This window comes from Anolis carolinensis, chromosome 4, assembly GCF_035594765.1.
Source record: "Anolis carolinensis isolate JA03-04 chromosome 4, rAnoCar3.1.pri, whole genome shotgun sequence".
In the NCBI taxonomy this organism is placed as follows: Eukaryota; Metazoa; Chordata; class Lepidosauria; order Squamata; family Dactyloidae; genus Anolis; species Anolis carolinensis.
This window is the reverse complement of record NC_085844.1, coordinates 34,480,204-34,496,150: the sequence shown is the minus strand read 5'-3', so window position 1 is coordinate 34,496,150 and position 15,947 is coordinate 34,480,204. Positions and strand designations below refer to the sequence as shown.

Below are 15,947 nucleotides of genomic sequence, written 5' to 3'. Positions count from 1 at the left end.
ATAAAACTGATGAATCTGCTGGCTTTATTGTCTTCATTATCAGTCTCATACATAGGGATGCTTTGAAGATTAGGGAGGTAATGCTCTGAAAGAGGATGTTTGATTATTTCCTCTTGTGGCCTTTTACCAATTAAATACATCCCAACTTGGAGCCCATCACTACAGTTAGCTTGGCTAGAGGGAGACAGGGATAACAGAGGCTAATATTTGCAAAAAGCAATCCCTACTGAACCTGCACAAGTTGAGAATTAAATTACTGGCAGTGGAGCAGGTTCTGTCATGATTTAATTTGAGAGTTTCTATTCTTAACAGATACAGACTGCCTCTAGTTTTCAATGCTACATGTCTCGGGGTTTTTAAAACCATATGGTGACCATCACATCTGAAAGATACTTTTAATCCTGAGCACCTTGTGGACTAAGTTGCTGGTGCTTCCAACCCCAACTGAGTTCATGAGCCACAACTTCTCTTGATGTGGTTTGACCTAATCTATCTAGGTTGTTTGCGGCAGTGCACTTGCATAAACAGTTGCCGCTTGTTTGTATCCATTTACTGATACAACACCCTCAGTTAAATAAAATGATATATATTTCTATCTCCTAAATCTCACATTGAATTACATGTGTATTAACGCCAGAGAGAACTTCACGTACAGATGAATGTGAAGAATAAAAACCACACATTCTGGAATTTAGAATTAAAACCAAACATGTTATATACGTTATTTACACAGTCGACAAGGCCTCCTATAGAGAGCTTTGCTACAACTGAATAAAATCCATTTTCATAGATATTTATGAAAAACACATTGCAGTGTTACTTTATGTGCATGTCAGAGTTCTTATCTTTTTCTCTTCCAGATGGAAAAACTCCGTTGCCTTTGCTTCAATGATGAGAATGAGTCACACTGTGCCATGGTTGACAACTGGCGCCCATGCCAGCCTCTGAAGGGCAGAGATGTTAGGGCCTCCTTCCAATAAGCGTTGTCCATTAAACATTGCTGTGTTCTTGAGGGTTTGGGTTTGTCTTTTCTAAGCTAAGCACAAATCAGACTAATGCCATACATGCACTGGTGATAGCTATTTGTTTTTCCGAGTGCTCTCTCTTCTTCTTCCTGTCCTATTCTGAATTTCTAAGTAATGAAATACAAAAAGGCCATAAATCAGGAAGAAGGCCAATTTATTGCAGTGTGGGTGGGTGTTCAGTGTGCTTGCCAGGGGTAAAAGGAAGGGGAGCAGAGGCACAGAGTGATGATGCTTGATAAGAATTGCTGTGATTTTGGTGCTGATGCTGTAATAGGATATCATTCTTTGACAGCCTGTCAAGGGATAGAATGATAGGAAACAGATAAAGAAGCCATTTAAAAAAGTAACCTCATAGAAACATACGATGTTGTGTAAACTCAATAACTTGAATCTTTCATGGAAGCACAGGAATGCAATCTAATGTGGACATTTTGTTTCTGATTTAAGGTAATACCTTTTATAAAAAAAATAGGCATTAAATGCAACATTAGTATTGAAGATCAAATGTCTTAGCTTTTAAAAAGTTTGAAGTGTAAATATTTTACTTGTTTTACATTTTAGCCATAAATCTGAACCATGTCTTAATGTTAGCATTTTTTTTCAAATTACAAAATGTCAGCTGAGCTAAATTAAGTACTGTTGTGTGTAAAAATTGTTGATACCATAGATATAATACAGAATATTGTACCATTAAAATAATGTCATAATTTAAATAAGAAATTAATATTGTATTTTAGATACCTTCTCTAATAAAAATATATATTTAAGTTCATGTTTCTGGTCTCTTATTGCTGTTCAATACAGAGAAAAAAACAAACTAACTTCATGTGTGAACAATTTATTTCAACAGAACAGAAACAATCCAGTTATGAAGAATGAAGGCAGTTATAGCCTAGCAATATCTGGAGGGTCACACATTCTGTATTGTAAATAGAAATAAATACCGTGTTTCCCCGAAAATAAGACAGTGTCTTATATTAATTTTTGCTCCCAAAGATGCTCTAGGTCTTATTTTCAGGGGATGTCTTATTTTTCCATGATGAAGAATTCACATTTATTGTTGAACAAAAAATGAACATTTATTATATACTGTACAGTAGTTGTCATCATAAACCAGCATAACCAGACAAACTGTGAATCCTATTAAGAATTTCTTGTTACTACCAATATTTCCATGTACAACACTCTATGGTTCCTACATTTACCGATCCTGCATGCTCTGGTGTTCTGTTTGGCGGGCATGCTTCCAAACAAAAACTTTGCTAGGTCTTACTTTCGGGGGAGGCCTTATATTTAGCAATTCAGCAAAACCTCTACTAGGTCTTATTTTCTGGGGATGTCTTATTTTAGGGGAAACAGGGTAGGACTTCATATGTATGTTACAGCATATTGCAAAGATTGGGTCTCAGAATCTTTTTCATCCAACGAGTTTTATCCAAGTAAATCTCCCACTCAATATACATTCAAGAGCTTGTTGAGATCAGTTTCTCTAAGCAGCATAGATGAGCACTGTCCCAGATTAGTAAAAGGTTGATTACTGTACGTCAAGCAAAAATGTTGTAAAGAAGGGATAAGGGAGTCATTAGATTATATATTCCCTGTGGGTAGCTGGGTTAAAAGAGAACTTTGAACAAACCATTGTTGCTGTGAGATGAGGCTGTTCTTTGTTACATTCACAGAATTTTCAAGGATTCCAACATTGTCTACCAGTTCAAAGCTTCTCATCATCTTTCCCCCTCTTTCCATGTACACAAACGCACAATCTATCAAGGTAGAAAACAAGACTTGTTTAAAGCTGAGAAGTTCTTTCAGCCAGGATCTTTCCATCTGGAATTCCTTGGGTTTTAGGCACATTATATTTTTGTTATATATGAACAGAACTCTACTCACGGAAGGTACCTACAGATGAATTTCAGGGATCTCTCCCTCCTACAATCACACCATGTCATAGCTCTTCTTATTCATCAGTGTCCCCCATGTTTTCAGGGGGCAATAATGAGGATGGGTGGTGCAGTCTGATTTTGCCAGCCCAGCTAGATATATCTAAATCGAGATTCAATCCTAATACATAGCTACAAATGGTGGATTTGTGTGTTTTCAAGTCAGATTGCCAACGGGCATGGAAACTCCTAGCTTTAACAGTGTCATTGTAAAAATGTTGTGGTGTGTTCTGGAGGATGGGCTTTGGTAAGTAGCCTCCTCCTCTTAATTTCATTCATTAATATAGTGTACATGATGCTTTATTAAAAAAAAACAATAAAAAGTTTCCTGTTGTCAGGTTTACAATTTAATTAAGACACAACACAAAAGGAAAAGGGGATGGCATTGTAGGGAGAGATTCAGTCCAGCCATTGCATCATGTCTTTTTGACTTAATGACAACCCTATCGATTTCATAGGGCTTCTTAGACAAGGAATACTCAGAAGTGGTTTTGATAGTTTATTTCTTTGAAAAACTACAGAACCTGGGATTCCAAAACACCCCAACTTGTTATACCCATGTTAACATTCTTTTTCCTGTCCTAAAATGGCATGTTTGACACTGCAGGTTTTTCTTCCTAAACTATTTTCTCTCTCTCAATTTTTCAAAGAGGTCAGTTATGTTTCCTCTTTATTTCAGAGCATATTGTAGAAAAACACCACAGTGGAGCCTCACAGCATGGCAGGCTTGGGGCAAAATGAGTGCTTTGATGTCTACAAGGAAAAAAATTGAGGCTCCTCTTGGTGACAAAAGAAAACAGGTTTCTCCATTCAGCACAGAAATGTAAAATGATAAAAGAATAGAACTACGCCAAATAGATTTTTTTAGGTTAAGAACCCTTAAACATAGATGACTAACAATGATTATGATTAATCTATCACCATGGATGGATGGATCAAGTGACAGGCACAGTAGGATGACTTTCTTTACCTCACCACATTCCTCTATATTTGCTTTCCAGCATAAGGATGATGCTGTGAATTGATTCCAATCTTAGCAACATGGGCTTGTGGACCATACAGGAGAGGTTTAGCAATACATAGACAAGAACCATTGAAATCCATGGGACTCCTAAATTAGTATGCTTTTATTTTAGCAAATATATCATTTATATATGGATCCAACCCTGTGCAAAAGGCCAATCAGTCAAACATCTGAATGTGGATTGATTGGGAGATACCCCACAATTAATTTTACACAGAAGAGAGGGGCTGAAATCCTACAAATTCTGTTGTTATGTGCCTTCAAGCCATTTCCAACCTATGGTGTTTCTAAATTGCTTTCTTGGTAAAATTTGTTCAGAGGGGGCTTGCCTTTGAGTTCCTCTGAGGCTGAGAGAATATGACCTACCCAAGGTCATCCAGTTGGTTTCCATGGCTGAGTGAGGATTCAAATCTTGGTCTCTAGAGTCATAGTTCAATGCTCAAACCACTACACCATGCTACTACTCTTACCATGCTACTACTCTTACCTGCGCTTGAATTCAATAGGAATTACATCTCAGTGGAGACATATAAGATTGTAATGTGGAGCAATGATGCAAATACTGTAAATAAATGTAAAAAATGATATAACCTACAATTTACTGTGTATCTTTCTTTTCCCCCATGTTTATATTTGTATAGAAATAGCAGATAACTATGAGGTTTAGCAGTTTTTTTCCCCTTCATGAAATTTGACATAGTAAGACTCGCCTTCATAGAAGTCATCAAACAGAGATTGGATTCCCATCTCTCCAGAATGCTTGTACATGTGTTTCTGCTTGGCAAGGTGTTTGAATAGATGGCCCTTCATGGTTCTCTATGTTGGGGGTTGGACAGGATGGCCTTGTGGACTCTTCCCACTACAGTTCTATACATCTGAAGAAAGGGAATTTTGGGCAGTTTTCTCCTGATAGCAGTAGAAAAGTGCTGTAGGTTTTCCCTCATATTTAATTTTTCCTCTTTGAGGGAAAGCAGTTCCTTCTGAAATATTTGAGAAGTATGATACACACACACACACACGCACACACACACACACAGTAGAATCTCACTTATCCAACACTCGCTTATCCAACGTTCTGGATTATCCAACGCATTTTTGTAGTCAACGTTTTCAATACTTTGTGATATTTTGGTGCTGAATTCGTAAATACAGTAATTACTACATAGCATTACTGCATATTGAATTACTTTTTCTGTCAAATTTGTTGTATGACATGATGTTTTGGTGCTTCATTTGTAAAATCATTACCTAATTTGATGTTTAATAGGCTTTTCCTTAATCCCTCTTTATTATCCAACATATTCGCTTATCCAACATTCTGCTGGCCCGTTTATGTTGAATAAGTGAGACTCTACTGTATATATATATATATATATATATATATATATATATATATATATATATATAGTATGTATCAGAATTATGTGATGCTACACTTTGAAGATTACTTCGCTCCTTTTTCAGTAATCTATATTTCTCTATCTTAATGTCAGGGGGAAACCTTTACCTTACCTACACACACACACACACACACACACATATACACTGGAAAAGGAGTGAAGTAATCCTCATCAAATCATACCTGTAGGGTAACATAATTCTGATATATTTATTGCAAAAGGAATTATTAAAAATAACAAGTTATGTTTGGAGGATGGATTCTCTAAATGGCAGAGAAGGAATACAACACAACTAAAGTCCTTCTAGCACACAAAAAATTGTTAGCATGCAGATCATCTCAACCTTGAAAGAAACCATAAGGTTTTTTTATTGGAGGCTACAGGAATGAGCCAACAGGGCACAATGATTTGGGTTATGAACTAGGATTCTGAGAAAAATGTATTCAAGTTACATGTTGATACATATATTAGAAACAGTTTATACACTTCTTAGAAGGATTGACATAATATACAATATATAAAAGATACAAGTTGTATAAAATCATGAAATTGATACAGTTGCTGCTAGATCCATTCCAGAACCTCTAGCACTTTGGAATTTCACAACTCTGGACCTCCAAAAAGGTTTTTTAATAAAAAAAGAAAAAAAATCATATTATTTGCTTGAAATCTTTTGGTGTACTATAAATCCTTTGGGGGGGGGGATGTATCATGGCTCAACAATACTCTGACAGGATCATCATAAATCTAAGCCAACTTGAAAGTACATCACAACAACAAGGAAAGATTAAAAGAGATGAGGCCTGACTTTGTATTATCTACCACATGTACTGCCTGTCAATGGTGCCCAAGAACTGTGAATAACCATATGACTATCTTTTCTTTAAGATTGAATAAACTCCACTACTTTTTGAACCCTTATGTTAGCAAACATCAAGGAATGTATATTATGAAACAATAAGTCAGAGCCGGAGCAATAAATCACATCTTATATAGCTAGGCACACAGAAAAATGAACAATGGCTCACCAGATATTTGCATATTACACATATCACATTGCAATCATGCCTTTGGGTGTGCAATTTTGCCAGCTGCCAGCTGCCAGCCTTAAATCCAGAAACTTTTGCTAGGTTTGTTTTTTCCCCTTTTCTCTGGCTTACCTATAAATGAATTGTCATGTGTCAATATACCGGTAATCACAATGCTCTTTATATCCATCATAGTAGCACATATGGACCAACTTGTGTGTGTACCACTTTTGTCAATATCATTTGCAGTACAGTGTAATGCCTACAATCTACCAAAAACTTCTGCTGTGTTGTACACTGCTGAACTGAAAGAAAGAAAAAACCATTAGCACCCAAATAAATTGTTGCTGTTAATTGCTGTCAAATTGACCTCAATCTGGCCATCCTATGAATGAGAGACATCCAAGTTACTCTGTTATCAACAGCCCTGCTCAGGTCTTGCAAATGTAGGACTGTGGGTATCTTGATCAAGTCTATCCACTTGTAATGTAGTATCCTTCCTACTGCTTTCCCACCTTTGTAAGCATTATTATCATTTCTAATATGTTCTGTCTTCTCCAAAGTACAAGCCTCGGTTTAACTACTTTGGCTTCTCAGGAGAGCAAAGTATGCCCCCATATAAATATGAGTAAATCTTGCAAAAGTTAGTGAAATACTAACATATTAGTCAGCAATTCCTTTACATAGTTCTAATATGTGTGCATGTCCCTTCATGTTGTAATACCTTATCTTAAATCTTTGCATTGATTCATTGACTCATTTGTAAGAAACTTGTCGGTGACATATATTGGCATAACCTCCTGTTACATCAATATAAATCCTTTTAAAGTTATTGCTGGAGAAGATTCATTCTCAGGGACACTCTCCTCTATATCAAGTCAGCTTAAAGGCACCAGGATCCTGACTCAAAATAGTTGAAGTGTTCCTAAACACTTTTTTTTCCGTGTCAGGAGCAACTGGAGTGCTTCTGGAGTGAGAGAATTGGCCGTCTGCAAGGACGTTGCCCAGGGGACGCCCGGATGTTTTGATGTTTTTACCATCCTTGTGGGAGGCTTCTCTCATGTCCCCGCATGGAGCTGGAGCTGATAGAGGGAGCTCATCCACACTCTCCCCAGGTGGGATTCGAACCTGGCAGCTTTCAGGTCAGCAACCCAACCTTCAAGTCACTTAGTCCACTACGCCATCTGGGGGCTCCTCCTAAACACTATTAGGCTGCTATTGTGGAATAAGGAGTGGTTGATGTCATTTAGTGTAAATCATAGATATGCTGGCATATATTTCTGCACTGGCAGAGATTGTGCTGATTGTTGTCCTTTGACAAAAAAAGTAATACATTGGAAGTCTGGGTGTTTAAAGAAACCAGAGCTGCCTTTATCAGAGAAAGGAGGTGGTTGTCAACACAGAGCAAATGCAGCAAAACAAGGGGAACAGGATTAAATCCTGATATTCTTGTGTACAAGCAGAATGCTCATTGGTACTCTGCACCACCCCAACACACATCTGTAGATCCTATGCCCTTCAGAGCTTACTTCAGAGGGAGGGTCTGAACAGTTGTGGCAAGGGTAGGCATAAATACCTTTCACTAGCACAGTAAGATCTTTCAGTCTAAACCACAACCTCATAACTGTGTGAAATACAGGCTCCTGTTAAGAAGCAATTTAAAGCATCAAATTATACAGCAAAACCCAAGAAGTACTCGCAGCCCTGTCAGATATAGTCCTGTGGTAGAATGAACATAACACTTAAGTCACTGAGTATAATGCGAAAGAAAGCAGGTATCATTAATAGAAGCTCAAGCTCTTTCAAATATTTCAGAGAGAGGATTTAATTGGGAAAGAATTCTAAGATGGTTGCAGCCATGAAGTGTGAGAGAGCAGTAGCATGTAAGGGGGAAATGGGTCAAGGTAAAGATTTCCCCTGACATCAAGTCTAGTCGTGTCTGACTCTGGAGGGTGGTGCTTATCTCCTTTTCTAAGACAAACAGCTGGCATTGTCCGTAGACACCTCCAAGGTCATGTGGCTGGCATGACTGCATGGAATGCCATTATCTTCTTGTTGGAGAGGTACGTAATGATCTACTCACATTTGCATGTTTTCGAACTGCTAGGTTGGCAGAAGCTGAGGCTAACAGTGGAAGCTCACTCTGCTCCCTGGATTCAAACTGGTCAGCAAGTTTAGCAGCCTAACGGTTTAATCCACTGTGCCACCAGGGGAAATAACTGACCTAAATACAGATGTTAGGCAAATAGGTTCAGAAGCACTTTTTTGCAAGAGGAAGTAACTCTCAGCCCTAAAAGGTGGTGGAGGGATGTGACTAGATGGTCTTATATTTCCCCATCCCTACTTAAGATTGAAGGAGCCCCGGTGGCGAAGTGTGTTAAAGCACTGAGCTGCTGAACTTGCAGACAGAAAGGTCCCAGGTTCAAATCCCAGGAGCGGAGTAAGCGCCTGCTGTTAGCTCCAGCTTCTGCCAACCTAGCACTTCGAAAACATGCCAATGTGAGTAGATCAATAGGTACCACTCCGGCGGGAAGGTAACGGTGCTCCATGCAGTCATGCCGGCCACATGACCTTGGAGGTGTCTACGGACAACGCCGGCTCTTCGGCTTAGAAATGGAGATGAGCACCAACCCCCCAGAGTCAGACATGACTGGACTTAACATCAGGGGAAACCTTTACCTTTACCTTACTTAAGATTGAACTCCCTATTATACCCCTGACAACAATCTTATGATATAGCTTATGCAAAAACTATTTCTGTCTGAATAGAAATATGAATTCAATCTTTCCAGCTGTCACCTCCTATATTCTGACCATCACCCCACCATACTGTACAATGTCTTGTACAATACTGTACAAAACCACTATGCAAACACTTGAGTCATGTAAAAATAATCCTGTTGGTAGTCTACTCCCAAGACTCTGCTACAAACTACTGCAGCCATGCCTTCAAGTTAGCAAGCTAATATTCAGGCCTCCCCAAATTTCTTCCCAATCCAAGTTGTACTGGGCTGCTGCCAGATTATTTTAACCCATACAAATCCTTCCAGAACATGTGAAATCATTAGTCTCTGCAGTAGAGGCAGGCACTTCTGCATTTGATTGACTAATACTTGGATAATTCTTTTGACTATGTATAGAAGCATACCTCAAGTTAGTCAAGCCTCTGACCAAGAAGGTCCTTTTACAAAGTTTTTATATGCACACTCAGTCACCTTTCCTCTTTGTCTAACTGGAACTAATTTTATTAGCATCAGCAATGGAAAAATTGTGAAGGACAGCTGGAAAAACTTTCACTTTCAGCTTCAGGTTGCAGGGAAATGTCGGCACTAAGCAAGGCAATAAAGCTTGAGCTAGGGAAGAATTGGATTCTACTCTACTATTATTATTGTAACTGCATGTGCCTGCCTATGACACCCATGGCAAAGAGTAGTGCCTTTAGAATTCCTTCTGAGCCTGGGCGAACAATAAAATAGGAAAACATCCAAAAAGATCAGCTGGTGCTGTTCCATTTTCCAGGTGGAGACCAAAAGGGGGCACTAGACAAAGAAGGATAGTCCATTTTATGGGTGGGGGAGGGGGAGGTTGAAGGAGGAAAACCATTTTCTCTGCTTTTTCTGGTTATTCCCCCCCCCCACACACACACACTTCCCATATCATAAATGAGGGTGTTTCCATGACAGTGACATGGTGGTGGTGGTGGGGGAAATAACAGGAAAAAACCCCTCCCCCATAAAATAGATTATTCTTCTCTGGTTAGTGCCCTTGTAGTGAAATGCGTAATTATATGGGAAATTTTAGAACTTGTTGTAATAGTTAAGACATAACTTACCTTGCAGGGTTGGTGGGTGAACCGCCATTTTGTAGCACTCGGAATCTGACATCAAGAGAGAAGCTAATTTACATAGCAGCGACCGGATTGGTCATATGTAAATGAGCATGTGCCAGAGTTTAAAAGTGAAGTTGGCAGTTGGCAGTTAGGAGAGCAGCTGAACATTCTAAAGCAGTTAGGATGGGGAAAGCTATCTGTTAGGACAGGATAGTGAGTTGTGGTCAGTGAAGATAGGTTAAGGACTGTGGTAACAGAAGATATTTGCTGGAATAACTAATATAATAAGTTGAGAATAGTCAGAGTTCTGCCTCTGCAAAGTAAAAAGTGTTCCTTGTTGTACAGTAGAGTCTCACTTATCCAACATAAACAGGCCGGCAGAACGTTGGATAAGCAAATATGTTGGATAATAAGGAGAGATTAAGAAAAAGCCTATTAAACATCAAAACAGGTTATGATTTTACAAATTAAGCAACAAAACATCATGTTATACAACAAATTTGACAGAAAAACTAGTTCATTACACATTAATGCTATGTAATTTACAATTCTTTATTGATTAGTCACTTTTGACCATATCAAAACATGTAAAACATACAATACGTACACACTTACACATACATACAATAAAACCATGTAAAGATACAAAACATCCCGACCTGCAGCCTAATAACCCGCTGCTAGACAAATACAGAGTAAAAAGGTTAAAATTAGTAATTTTCTAAGGTAAGGTTTGAACGAGGACAGGGGTAAGTAAAACAAATGCCTTGTCCATAGTAAATTTTAAGTTTGGATTTTGTTAGATAATCCAGAAAGTTGGATAAGTGAGACTGTACTGTATTTGCAAGACTGTGTGAGAGAAAGTAATACTGTAACATTGTATTTCAACTAAGAAAGCAAAGCTCCGATGTAACCAACATGCTTCTGTGCCAGACAACAATAAAATAAACTTTGTTACTGTTTCATTCAAGCAAAAGACTGTGACTCTTAAACACTGGGTGAGAGTTAAACAGAAGTTTTTCCTCTGAGTGTGAAGAAACCTCTGGGAAGAAGATCCCACATATTAATCTCTGTGAAGAGGGACCTCCATAGATCTATTAGTGGCAGTGATTGGGATGACAAGATCATCCTCTGCCTGAAGTTGAAGAGACACGTCTTCACAGCCCTCTTTTGGCCTCTGCCTGGATAATACAACAGTACCAATTTGCTTACCTATCTGTAGCATGTTAAAAAGCATAGATCTATATTTTTGGCAGCAAAATGGAAATACTGAGAAAAGTGGATGCTTGATAAAAAAAAAAAGATCCAGAGCTTCCTAAAGGTTTTGCAGTAAATGTTGTTTGCTCTTCTGCTGGATGAACAGATCGATTCAGTGTGTTGTGAGGTCTCTCTGCATCAGTTGAAAGGTCTGCTTTAATTGGCCCATGTAGACATGGCCTGAGTTAAGTCTGATTATATTTTCATTCTAAATCTTTAACAGTGAGTCTTTGTAACTCCCTGTATTTCCTTCCTTCTGAGATGAAGAAAAGTACTATGTAATCTGTGACTGCTTTGTTTCTCTTTCTTTTGAGAAACAAAACAGAAACATTGTCAAATGCAGAACACAAGTATGCAAAATATGAAACGTATTTGTTACTTTTTCCATTTTAAATATATAACTGTTATCAGATAAAACAAGTGAAGCACTGAGATGTTCTGAAGATTGAACAATATGCTGAGAACAATAGGAGCAGGGGACTGCCTCCCATGGTTCCTCTCTATAAACATGTGTCTGCATTATGGCAATACAGATACTTAAGACAACTGAGCCTTGAAGTAACAGTCCAGTGCTTAGAAAATTAGAATCTGCAGTGATAACCCCCAAGACAGATCATTTTAAGTCCACTGTTTTAAAACTTCTTCAGATGGGTTTAAAATGAATTTGAAACATATAACACTGTTTGTTTGATTTCAGTCCTGCTTTTTTTCTCAAATCATACTGCAATATAATTTAAAACAATATCTAAAGCAATATGGACAATATATTTTAAGTGAAATCACACATTCAAACAGTATATGTAAGCATTAATAATGAAAACACTTTGAATACATAAGGTAAAGGTAAAGGTTTTCCCCTGACATTAAGTCTAGTCGTGTTTGACACTGGGGGTTGGTGCTCATCTCCATTTCTAAACCAAAGAGCCGGCATTGTCTGTAGACACCTTGTGCCTGGCATGACTGCATGAAGTGCTGTTACCTTCCCACCAGAGCAGTACCTACTGATCTACTTACATTTGCATGTTTCAGAACTGCTAGGTTGGCAGAAGCTGGGGCTAACAGTGGGAGCTCACCCCACTCCCCAGATTCAAACTGCCAACCTTTCAGTCAGCAAGTTCAGCAGTTCAGTGGTTTAATCTGCTGTGCCACTGTGGGCTTTAAATACATATTGCATATTAAAAACCACACACCTAATTGTGTACCAGTAAACCTGTCCAGTTAAGGCTAAAGGCCTGTTTAAACAAGATGGCCTTTACCTCTCAGTGAACAGACAACAGAGAGAGGACAAACTGAAGTTCACTTTTGAGGGAGTTCCAAATCCTAGGAACAGCCACCGAGAAGGCTATATCTCATATCCTCACCAGCCAAAACTGGCTGGTGAGGATCTGGAGGACATTGGTGGGATGGAAAGCTCTCTTCCAAATATTGAAAGATGGACAGGCTTGTATGGGGAGATGCAGGCCTCAAGATAGTCTAGACCAGTGGTTCTCAACCTGCGGGTCCCCAGATGTTTTGGCCTTCAACTCCCAGAAATCCTAACAGCTGGTATACTGGCTGGGATTTCTGGGAGTTGTAGGCCAAAACACCCGGGGAACCACAGGTTGCAAACCACTGGTCTAGACCTAAGCAGGAGCAGAGCTAGTTAATTGTACCTCATCCTCCCTCCATCCTTCCCTAGCTACTGAATGGATATGTTGACATCACCCAGGTAGAGAACAGGCATCGGAACCTGCAGGGAGAAGAGACATGACCTCACTACACCTGGTTATTATTTGGCACTGCAATGCAGGATCTCACCTGCAAACAGATAAATAAGTCCAAATACAGAGAAACAACACCCATGATGGTTCATGTGTACCTTCAAGTAATTCCTGATTAATAGCACCCCTAAGGGCTTTCATAGAGATTTGTTCATAAGAGGTTTGCCATTGCCTTCCTCTAAGACTGAAGGAGTGTGATCTGCTCAAGTTCAGCCAGTGAGATTTCGAACTCTGGTCTCTAGATTCATAGTTTAATGCTCAAACCATTACACCATGCTGGCACACAATATTTCAAGTAATAATCCCTCATTTAAGATTCCTAAATACCCAAATAAGGCATCATTCCTCAAATAAGGAATAGGATGTGACTCTGCTCATAGATCTAAAGACCTAGCCTAATGAAAGGAAACGTGATTTTCCAAAGGTGTATCTACACTATAGAATTAATACAGTTTGACACCACTTTAACTGTCATGGCTCAATGCTATAAAACCCTGGGAGTTGTAGCATTACATGGTCTTTAGCCTTCCCTGCCAACAATGCTGATGCTTCTCCAAACTATAAATCCCAGGATTTGATAGCATTGACCAACGGCAGTTACAGTAGTGTCGAACTGCATTAATTCTATAGTGTAGATGCTATCAAAAAAGTGTGCTTTTTTCAGTTTATATAAAAACCCATTGCTTCAGATTACTTTTGGTTGAGAATTAAGGACAAAGAGATGCAGTGATAAGTATTCTTGAGATTTGCTTACATTTGCACACCAGGACAGAGTGGCTTTCATCCAGGAATTTGAAAGGAATTTGGGAACAAAAGATTTCCCCCTTCCCGACCAACATCCGTTTGGAGCCGCTCTTTATCTTCCCCAGCTGACAATACAAAACAGACGTCAGTATAAGTGCTGAGTGCTAACAAAATATACAATTTGTTATTTTGAGCACACACTATACCAGAACATGGAAAGCTGCCAATGCTATGTGTCACCATTTTTATTAAGGCATGCAGAGGACAGGAACTAGCCTGTGAGGGCAAGTGAACGAAATTATTTGCCACTTGGTGATTTTCTCACATTTCAGGAGATCTACGGTGCAGTGAAAGAGAAAGCATACAGCCTAGTTCTTTAACATGATATAATGGCCTGGTGGAAATCCATGAGGCATTTTCTCCAGTATAAATTGAATCTGAAAGTTGGAGTCACAGAAGCTAAGCCAGGAAATTTTGATTTCAAGCAGCCTGCGCATTATGGGGATGGCCAACATAGATAAGGTGATGTGCTCTATTTGCAAATGCAGTAATAAATTTGCCCGATTCACCCTCCATTAGATAGTAAATCTGTAAGTAGGCAGGGCAAGGATTTGCTGTTATTGTTGTGTGCCTTCGAACCTTTTCCAAGTTATAATTATTCTAAGGCTGAGGGTAAATGACTTGCCCAAGGTAATACAACTGTAGACTTTAGAGTACCAAATGATACAATTTGCCAGTGTTTATTCTTTGTTTGGTCAGTGTCTTTCTTTTGTCATTGGTGAATGGAAGATAAACAACAGCTAATTCTCAAGACTGGCTGTCCACTCTTGGAAGTAAAGGTTGAAATCCCCAGTGAGCCATGAAGTGTATTGTGTGGCCTTGTACTAATTACTTTTCCTTGGCCTGACCTACTTCACAGGGTTTTTATGAAGTCAAAATGAGAAGAGGAGAGTCAGGGCAGTTCCAGACAGCAGAAAAGTCTGCTTCAACCTGGGTTTAGAAAACACGGGTTGGAGCGGACTCTAGTTGTTGTCGACCGCGTTTTAGGGGATCGGGCCCTTAAGGAGAGACCCGATCCGGTCCTGAGAGAACGGACCTTGGCGAAGCCAAAAGGAGAATTACGAGCCGCAATACAACCTGAAGCCGAAATGAAGAAGGTCCGCCAAAGTTGAAGGAAAATCCGCCAAGGAGTCTTTATTGAGCAATTCAGCTGAAGAGGACTCTAGTAGCGATCATTCAGTCTACTAGGGTACCATACAATCAAAATAAAGCCATATTTATACAAAATTTCAGTCTGACAGCCCTTTGAATTTCCCCCCTGCTCCCCCGCCCATCTGATCGTTGATAGGCTAGAAGGTTGAATGAGGCGGGCTTTCGTTTCCCGCCTTGCTCCGTTGGCCCAGTAGGAAGCTGCCTTTTGTCTCTACTCGGGCCAATCAGGAAAGAGAAGGCGGGAGTTATTGAAACAATGAGGTGACAGGACAGGAACTGGCAGATTAAGTCCTGCTAGACCGATTTCTAAAGGGTGCTTAATTTATTAATGGCAGCAATCAAGGGTGTCCGGGTTTCTGTCACGTATACAGATTTTAGATATGCCTTGGGGTGTCAGAGATGGAAGCAAAGATGGGTGGTGATGAGCCATATTGACAGGCTCTGCAGGGCGCCTTCCTGAGGTGTCCTGGTTTTTCCTTTGGGTGAGATATGACAATGTTTGCCTTGGGGCGAATCACCTTTAGGTCAACACTCCGAATTCGGCGACTCAAGCCCTATATTGTCCATGCAATTTGAATTTGATTGGGTTTAGCGGTGGCAGATTATCCTTTTGTTTTTGGGAAATGAAGCCTGGGTCATAGGAAATGGGATAAGTTCTGGGGTTCAGGTTGAGTTCAAAATATTTCCTATTTGATTTCATGACTTGACAATTATATGAAATAAAATGA

The 15,947-nt window shown here is 39.3% G+C and overlaps 1 protein-coding gene and 1 long non-coding RNA gene across 7 annotated transcripts in view; one reads left to right on the top strand and one right to left on the bottom strand.

Moving 5' to 3' along the window:
• LOC100552322 (carbonic anhydrase 2) overlaps positions 1 to 1,792 on the top strand; it is a 21,025-nt gene extending 19,233 nt beyond the window's left edge. The window contains exon 7 of the mRNA XM_003219537.4: positions 861 to 1,792. Coding sequence (XP_003219585.2) covers positions 861 to 980 — 120 coding nt within the window. The 3' untranslated portion in view covers positions 981 to 1,792. The remainder of the gene's footprint in view (positions 1 to 860) is intronic.
• LOC107982744 (uncharacterized) overlaps positions 1,163 to 15,947 on the bottom strand; it is a 27,266-nt gene continuing 12,481 nt past the window's right edge. For 2 of the 6 annotated variants that reach the window (XR_010005921.1, XR_010005922.1), the window contains 4 exons: positions 14,018 to 14,132; positions 6,418 to 6,549; positions 4,477 to 4,551; positions 1,163 to 2,788 (listed from right to left, as the gene is read on the bottom strand). This is a non-coding gene — a long non-coding RNA (uncharacterized LOC107982744). The remainder of the gene's footprint in view (positions 2,789 to 4,476; positions 4,552 to 6,417; positions 6,550 to 14,017; positions 14,133 to 15,947) is intronic. The other 4 variants (XR_010005924.1, XR_010005925.1, XR_010005923.1 and 1 more) reach the window with 3 other exon arrangements.